General features: G+C 40.0%; 1 protein-coding gene across 1 annotated transcript in view; it reads left to right on the plus strand.

Moving 5' to 3' along the window:
- Positions 1–425: 425 nt before the first annotated feature.
- The window catches only part of RNGTT (RNA guanylyltransferase and 5'-phosphatase), a 325730-nt gene continuing 316771 nt past the window's right edge, over positions 426–9384 (plus strand). Inside the window, exons 1-3 of the mRNA XM_039232163.1 lie at positions 426–804; positions 1706–1719; positions 4424–4480. Coding sequence (XP_039088094.1) covers positions 648–804; positions 1706–1719; positions 4424–4480 — 228 coding nt within the window. The 5' untranslated portion in view covers positions 426–647. The remainder of the gene's footprint in view (positions 805–1705; positions 1720–4423; positions 4481–9384) is intronic.

Below are 9384 nucleotides of genomic sequence, written 5' to 3' on the forward strand. Positions count from 1 at the left end.
GATCAGCGTCAGGGAGAACTTCCCAAATTGCAGATCAAACCCAGATCCTGCCAGGATGCCAAACTTGGCAGAAAACACGGCGATCGGGCTTTAAATCTGCAACAGCGGCGGGAAGGACCCTTTCATCAGTAAAATAGATGCCTTTGCGGAAGCTGCGGATCAGCGGAAAGAGGCTTGACCTCCCTCTATTTTCGGGGAGGGCTGTGCGCTGTCTAGGTGGGGAAAAAATACGTGTCGTTCTGCAGGGACCTGTACGACGCCATCTGCGCTTGCGCAAAGCCGCCCAAAGAGCGCGCCGGAATTTCGGCAGGGCGGGGCGACGTCAGACGCGTCCCTCCCATTCGCCAAGGCTTTAACTCTTTCCCGTCCCTCTACGGAGCTCCTCGGTCTTCCCCTCTGACCTCGGAAAGAAGTGGGTGGGGCTTTTGGGGGGCGGAAGTAGCGCTGCATTGTGGGCTCGCTTAGAGCGGTGATCCTGAATGAAAGTGGCGCGCCGTGTCTGACGTTTCCCGGGTAGAAGCTGCTGGGATTCGGACCCCGGCCGGGATCCTAGTGCCTGGGACCCCAAGTGCGGAGCCGATCGCGAGGAGGCGGCGGCGTTGGTGCGGCGAGCGTTGGTGGAGGGGGTGGCTCTGCGCGGCCCCGAGATGGCTCATAACAAGATCCCGCCGCGGTGGCTGAACTGTCCGCGGCGCGGCCAGCCTGTGGCAGGTAACCCGGACGGGGGGGTGTTGGAGTCCCTGCTTACCGGTGGATCTAGGGGTGGGCCGTCTGAGGGGCGCAGCTTTCGGCGGCTCCGTGCTCGTTAGTGGTATTTCAGGACCAAGATGTGCTCTGTCCGACGAAGCTTCGTGGTTAAGTGTTTGGGAAAATGGATTGGAGGGGCTGGGTCGGTGGGCGGGGGCAAGCGTCCCTATCCAGTAAGGCTAACTATTTTATTGCGAACGGGAAGGTAGACAGGAGGTTTGTGTGGCAGGAGCTGAGGACCCAAAGAACACAGTGAGCATTACTTTGAAGCTTAGTCAGAAGTTTGTGAGCCTTCCGGGGTTCTCGGAGGGGGAAAGGAAAAGTGTCAGTCTTGAGATGGAGGGCGCAAGAGGAGGGGAAGTTTCCCACTGGTGAAATGGATCGACACTGAGACTAGAGTTCGTTTTTTTTTTTAAGACTTTTATTGTGAATTTTTACCTCTTTATTGAGTTTGACGCACATTAAGTTTTAAATTTAAAGTGCAGTTTGGTAAATATTGACCACACACATGCACACACTTCCACTGAAACACCCATGAAACCGTTACTACAGTAGAGATAGTGAAGATAACCATCACTTCTCAAAGTTTCCCCCTGCCCCTTGGTAATCCTTTCCTCCTCAGGTAACTTCTTAAATACTTTCTGTCACTGTAGATTAGTTTGCATTTTCTATAATTTTTAAAAAAACGGAAACATAATATGTACACTTTTTTGATGGGGAGGTCTCTGGGTTCTTTCTCAAAATAATATTTTGAGATTTATCTGTGTTTTTGTATTTAACTGTTCATCCCTTCTTACTGTGCAGTAGTCCATTGTTATGGATATATCACATTTGTTTATCCATTCACTTGTTGATAGTCATTTGGGTTGTTTCCAGTTTTTGACTATTACAAATTAATGTGTACAGTTATTTGTCTGGACATAGGTTTTCATTTCTCTTGTGTAAATCTCTGGGACAGGAATGGACCATATGGTAGGTGTATGTTTAACCTTTTAAAAAGATGCCAAATTCTTTTCCAAAGTCATAACATTATACATTTCCACCATCCATGTATGAGAGTTCTCTGCTCTATATCCTCTCCAACACTTGGTATGATCAGTTTTTAAATTTTACTCACCGTAATAGGTATTTAGTAATATTGTGGTTTGGTGTTGAGCTTGTTGGCAATTCACATTCTTCTTTTGTGAAATGTCCAAATCTTGTACTGATTTTTATCTTATTGTTGAGCTATATATTATAAATACAAGTCCTTTGTTGGATATACGCTTAAAAATTTTTTTCTGCCATCTGTGACTTGCCTTTTTATTTTCTTAACAATGTCTTTTGAAGAGTGAAAGTTTTAAATTTTAACTACGACTTAATGCTTATTCTAGAAGGTATTTTGAAACAAGAATTAAAAAGTTTTGTAGTTAGCTATGATTACTTATGTGCATACGTATAGTAGGTCTGACTAGTTATTTAAAATTGTTGGAAGAGATTCTTTTGTCATTTTTAATTCAGGTTTCTTGATTCTCCTAGTTTGTCAGCCTTTCTTCACATTTTATATAAAATCCTCAGTCCATACAGCCATATCAATGATGCACAAGTGATACTGAAAGATCACCTAAGCAAGCCTTAGGGTGAGGAAATGTTTTCTTTTTCTTTAAAAAAATTTTTTTTTTAATGTTTATTTATTTGAGATACAGAGAGAGAGAGAGCATGAGCTGGGGAGGAGCAGAGAGACAGGGAGACACAGAATACAAAGCTGGGATACAAAGCCACTTCCAGGCTCTGAGCTGTCAGCACAGAGCCTGACATGAGGCGAGCTATGAGATCATGACCTGAACCAAGTCGGACGCCACCGGCTGAGCCACCCAGGCACCCCTTTTTCTTTATACTGTAACCATTTTTGATGTATTTTCACTTAAAATAAAAACAGTTTGTACTTTATAATCATTGTACTCATTCAAATGAATTGGTCATAATTTTTTATATATTTTTCTTCGTAGGTCTTCCCTCTTCAGCCATTTTGAGTTTTTTTTCCCTCACCGTCTCTAACTTTGTAGTGAATTGTTTGTTTTCTACATGTGGTTTTCTCTGTGGAGTTATGAAGAAACCTCTAAACTTAGAGATGCCTGGCTTCTTTTCTAGTTTGGAGCATGTTTCCTGGATTCCTTTATTAGTTAGTTATCTCCTGCACTGATTTGTGAGAAAAACAAAATTATAAAGAATTCCTTGCCAAAGTGAATTTTTTTTATTCGGAATTAGAAAAAATGGTTTAAATATCAGAATTCTAATATAATCTGGAGGTTGGCAGTGACAAAGATCAGGATACTGACTTACTGTTAGATAAATGGGAGAAATGTGACACTGTCTGGAGGTAGATAGCAGCAGGTAAGGCTAAGCTTAACGCCTCTCTGAGAAATAGAGTTGTGTGCCTTTTTTTGTCCCTCTCCTGGGAATGAAGAACCAGGAATAAAGCTTTTCCTTATTATTGTATTGGAATATCTTGGCTTCCAAAAATTAGATTCTTGATAATTGTGGCTTGGTGAGATACTAAGCTCACCTTTCTGATTAATTGTGGTCCTTGGACAGAACCCCAGGCCCCTCGACAGTCAAATTGGATCTTTACTAGGGGGAATCAATGCTGCTTTGGCTTGTGATGCTTATTAGAAAGTAAAGTGAATACAATGTACAATTCTTGATAAGTTTCTCTAAATTTCCCTTATAGTTTTCTCTGTATGTTCCTGAAGTGTTCATGCTATATTGTTTATTTTGGAAATGCAAGGTTAGCAATCTTTTATGGTAGGGAGAGCAAGAAATACGAGCTATATCCTTGCATGTGAAAAATAAGGAATAATTCACATTCCATTTTCTGCTTCATATTTTCTTTCTCTTATTATTTTTTCTGATTAGAAGAATAATCCATGCTTATTGGATAATTCTTTGGTATTTGGCATATTTAGGAAGATGTGTTATGGCTGCTTAAATTTTCCCACTGTAAACATTAGGATGCATCTCGTTAGTATTAGATGTTCATAATTTTCCTGAGTTAGAAGATGGCACTAATTGTATATAATCTGTTTCACTATGAAGTCACCTTCTTTAATTAAACCAGACTTACAAGGAGAGAGAGCTCCTGGAGATAGGGCCAAGTTTTATTTCTGAAGAATTCTTTTTTCACCTTATTAGTGATAGATTCCAGGTGAACACTTTTAAGAAAGCACAATTCTCATTTCTTATAGGTAGGTCATTCAACATCAAATTATCTTGTACTTGGGGAGCCTGGCTGTCTAAGTTGGAAGAGTGCATGACTCTTGATCTCAGTGTTGTGAGTTCAAGCCCCATATAGGGTATAGAGATTACTTAAATAAAACTTATAAAAGATTACTTGGTACTTGTACTGACTATGTGAAGAATCCACTAGGAACTAACTGTAGGAATATATTATGAAACACCCTAGTGATAGGGTTGGTGGCTTTGGAGTCATTTTGCTTAGGAAATATTTGAAAGTCTAATTTCTGCTAGTCCTTGGGGCTAGGGAGATGATTTAGACATAGTCCCTTACCTTAAAGAGTACATAATCTCATGGGAATAGAAAATCATTTAAAAATAATTATGTTGTAACAAGTGTGATAACAACTTTTATAAAATATTATGGAATACCTGAAGTGATAAACCTAATTCTTTATTCTAGGTTGAGGAAGAGGGGATGAGGAAGGAGATGGGGATTATGGAAGGCTTCCTGGAGGAGGTGATTCATGAATTATCTTGAATAAATAGAAGTTTGCTAGATGGATAGTTGGGGGGTATTTTTTTTTTTTTTTTTTGGAAAGGCTTTAGGATAGGATGATGATAGGAGAGATCTCAGACTGAAAGTGAGGTTATGCATTTGGACAGTATGAACCAGATCATAAAGGCTACTAGAGTGTGATTAGGAATTTTAATATTTATATACTTTAAAATTGCACTAGCAAACTATTGCAGTTTTTAAAGCACTGGAATGAGGTGATTTGACGTCAATTTTTAAAAGCTTACTTTTTTTTTTTTGAGACCCCAAGATCAGGAGTCACATGCATTGTGGACTGAGCCAGGCATGTGCCCTTAAAAGCTTGCTTTGGTGACTTGCAAAGTCGCCTGGGTGACTCAGCTGGTTAAGTGTCTGACTCTTGATTTCCGCTTGGGTTATGATCTCATTGTTTGTGGGTTTGAGCTCCATGTTGGGCTCCACGTTGACAGCGTGGAGCCTGCTTGGAATTCTCGTTCTCTCTCTGTCTCTCTCTCTCTCTTCCTCTCCCCTCCCCCAATCAGGCTCTCTCTTTCTCTCAAAATAAATAAATAAACTTAAAAAAAAGGTTGCTTTGAATAGGGACACCTAACTGGCTTAGTCCATAGAGCATGTGACTCTTGATCTCCAGTTGTGAGTTCGAGCCCCACATTGGGCGTAGAGTTTACTTGGGAAAACAAAGTTTACTTTGATTGCTCTACGTTTAATGAAGTGAAAGAGACAAGAATGGAAGTAGGGAGACTAGTTAGGAATTTGTTGTGATAGTCCAAGTGAAAGACAATGGTGATGTTAAAGTAGAGTTGAAGAGTGGTAGACTGATTTGAGAGATGTTAAAGAGGGAAAATGGACAGAACTTGGATATAAAATGAAGGAAAGAGTTAAAAATGAGTCCTAAGTTTCTGGCTTATGGAGTAGGATGATTGGTACCATTAGGGCTTCCTGGGGAGAAGAGGGTTGGACAAGGTATTCTTAAGATGCTGATTACTCAAGAAGAGATGTTGAGTATACAGTTGGATATATGGTTTGGAATTCAAACAAGTTTGAGTTGGAGATACACATTTAACAATCACCAGCATAAAGACAGTATTTAAAGACATGGTAGTCGATTAATCAGGATAAGTAATGCTAGTTTCTTTAGCAGACAGCTCCCCAAATTCAGGGGTTTCAATCAACATGTTTGTTTCTCATTCGTATCTCAATGCATTGTCAGTTTAGCTTTTGTAAGTAATTCTTCTTCATGTGTGAGTCTCTGGGCTCTTTACATCTTGTGCTGCTGTCCTTTTAATGTCATGGAAGGGGAAGAGCAGGAATGGGTGATCTCTCAGGGGGGTTTTGTAGCCGGCCTTGGGAGTCTGTTTAGCCCCTGCTGATATCCCACTGGCTAGAATCCAGTCACATGGACCTCACCTAACTACAAGAGAAGCTGAGAAATGTAGTCTTTCCATGTGCCCTGAAAGAGGAATATAAAATATTTGGTGAACAGATAGAATTGTTTCTGCCATGGCAGTGGATGAGACCTTCTAGAGAGAGTGGAGTAGAGAAAGTAGAGAAGGCCCAGCATAGAACCCACAGAAATCTGGAATTTAGAAGTCTGGTAAAGGCAAAAAGAGAGACCGTAGGAACTGAGAAGGAGTAGCCAGAATTTGGGATGGTGTAAAAGAGTCTGGTGTCATGGAAGCCAAGAGCATTTTTTGAGAAGGAAGGAGTTGTCAAGTATGTGAGATGCTGCTGAGATGTTAAAACATTGGAACGGTTGGTAACAACGTGGAGGGGAGGAAGGGTTGATTCATGGTCCTTGAGGAGGGAAAACGGAAGGTAATCCAGAGCAGAAGGGCAGGGATTGTGTTTAATGGGGGAAGGATGGGAGATGAAAGAGAAGATGGATTGAGATACAGAAAGGTTTGTAGATTAACTGCAAAGGTGAGACAAGTTTCTGTCTGACGGTGGAGGCGCATTGTTGAATAGTTAACATCTGTATCATCTGAGTTTGAATCACTCTTTTCCCGCTTATTAGAGAAAAGTGACATTTGGACAAGTTAATCTCTCTTGCCTTGGTTTTTTCACTTGTAAAATGGGGATAATAACAGTACTTGTTTTTTTGTTAGGAGTAAATAAATTAATCTATGTAAATTGTTTTAAATGGTGTTTGGTATGCAGTAAGCATGCAAAATTAGCTTATATTATTATGTTTTCTGTTTCTTTTTACCTTTTCAGTGGGGTGTAGCATAAAATTGTCTGTTGAAAAGGGGATGGGGAAACTTGCTATGTTTTATGAATGAGGAAAATATGTGAAACATTTATCACAGAAGATAGTTGTGTGTGGTAGGATTGCCTTTGAGATTGGTGGTTATGGTTTATAGTGTCTGCTATCTGCTGTGCTGTGAGATTTCCTCAGGGAGCCTTGCGCCACACAGGTGTAGGCCCAGAGAAGTCAGGTTGTTGAGTTTGTTGAGGTCTGGGTTTTCCTCAGGTGAGTGTGGCTGAATGATGCGGGAGGAGGATGGAGGTTAAGCGTATTTAGAAGAGACTGATTATGATGATCAGCTGTGGACTCTGATGGTGGGTAAGAAGTAAAGCTGGGGTGCCTGAGTGGCTCAGTGGGTTAAGCATCTGACTTCAGCTGAGGTCATGATCTCACAGTTTGTGGGTTCGAGCCCTGTGTTGGGCTCTGTGCTGAAAGCTCAGAGCCTGGAGCCTGCTTCAGATTCTGTGTCTCCCCTTTTCTCTGCCCTTCCCCTGTTTATGCTCTGTCTCTGTGTCTCAATAACATATGTTGAAAAAATTAAAAAAAAATAAGTGAAGCCTGGAGGAGCTGATGGAAAGAGGATCAGACCTCTGAGACAGCAGTGTCTCAGCAGTGGCAAGGACAGCAATGAGAAGGAGAGAGGGTCTAATGGGATGAATCTTCTAACACATCATATTATTTGCTTATTTGTTATGTTTCTTGTTTATAGTTCATTTTCCCCCAGTAGAATATCAACTCTATGAGGGCAGGGATTTTTATCTCTTTTGTTCTGTTCTCTTCTGTTATGTTCTCTTCTCACTAATGCATTCCATGTACCTAGAACAATGCCTGGTACATAATAGGTACTTATTAAATATTTGTTAAATAAGCTAAATGAAGTATAAGAATTTAGATGAGATGATGATAGAGGTATTGAGAAGTGATCAGAGGTCCGAGACGATTTGCTGATGGATTGGACGTGGGATGGGGTATGAGAAAAAGAGAGGAGTCAAGGATAACTCTGAACAGTTTAGCCTGAGCTACTAAAAAATACTGTTACCACCTGCTGAGGTGGAGAAGACCATGAGAGGAGCGGCTTTTGGAATTGGAATATTGAGAGCTCAGGTTTGGAAATCAGATCTGAGACGTATTTTGACATCATGTGGAGATGAAGTCAGGTAGGCAGTTTGATATCTGAGCCTAGAGTTCAGGGAGAGGTTTGGACTGGAGATACACGTTGTAAGTCAGCAGCACATTGGTGGCTTTTAAAGCTGTGAGACCAGGGGCTCCTGGGTGGCGCAGTCAGTTGGGCGTCCGACTTTGGCTCAGGTCATGATCTCACAGTTCATGGGTTCGAGCCCTGGGTCAGGCTCTGTGCTGACAGCTAGCTCAGAGCCTGGAGCCTGTTTCGGATTCTGTGTCTTCCTCTCTCTCTGACCCTCCCATGTTCGTCCTGTGTCTCTCTCTCTCTCTCAGAAATAAAGCATTAAGAAACAAATTTTTAAAAAATATATTAAAGCTGTGAGACCAGATGAAATACCAGGTGAGTGAATCTTGAAAGAAAGGAGGTCAAAGGACAGAGCCCTGGGACAAAACATTGAGGGGTCAGGGAGTTAAGGGGGAGCCAGTAAGGGAGGTTAAAAGGTGGAGGCGAGACATACCGGAGGAAAACCAGAAATGTGTATATCCTGAAAGCCAACTGAAAAAGTGATTCAAGAATTAAAAACTAAATTGAATTTAAAAAGTGTTCTTGAGTTGAACAGTGACTTTGAAACAGTTCTTTGAAAACTTAGAATTGACCATTGGATTTTGCAATATAGAAGTTATTGGTGATCCTGTATAGTTTTGTAGAAAATAAAAGTTTAAAAAGTTATGTTTTTATGAGATATAGGTTAAAATCTGTGGACACATGTTAAGATTTTACTCAAGTTATTTTAGGTACATATTTATTCTTACAGATGTTGTGTTTTAAGATATAAATCAGTTAAAATAGTTGATTTTAAAATTATTATATGAGGTGACTGCTTCTATGCTTATACTGTGATTCAGAAAAACAAAGGCCAAAAAAGTCAGTCTTGCTGAAATTATGATTACTGATAATTGTTGTTTGAAAGGTGATTTTGGTTAGTATGCTTCTCAGCATGATCCCTATCCTGAAATGCCGGATAAAGTGCATAAGATGGAGAAATTTCCAACCTCATAGTAAAAAAGTAAAATTTTTTACGAATTTTAAAGAACTGATTTAATTCACTCTATTGTCAAGTTTCCTGTATTTAAAGGCTTTACAGCAATAACTTTTTAATGTAATAGTTTAAAACCTTAGTCTTTTTTTTTTTTTAAAAAAAACTATTACCCAATGCTTTAAAATTTTTTTAGTATTTTTACTTCAAAAAATTTTATTAATCAGGTATAGTTGACATAGAATGTTATATTAGTTTCAGGTGTACAATGTAGTAATTGGACAATTCTGTACATTATCCAATGCTTACCGTGATGTACTGTTACCATCTGTAACCATACAATGTTATTACAATATTATTGACTCTATTTCCTATGCTGTACATTTCATACCTGTGACTTATTTATTTTATTAGTGGAAGTTTGTACCCCTTAGTCCCTCACCAATTTTGTTCATACTCTTCCCCGC

Source organism: Hyaena hyaena, unplaced genomic scaffold (assembly GCF_003009895.1).
Source record: "Hyaena hyaena isolate Hyena2069 unplaced genomic scaffold, ASM300989v1 scaffold_66, whole genome shotgun sequence".
Taxonomy (NCBI): Eukaryota; Metazoa; Chordata; class Mammalia; order Carnivora; family Hyaenidae; genus Hyaena; species Hyaena hyaena.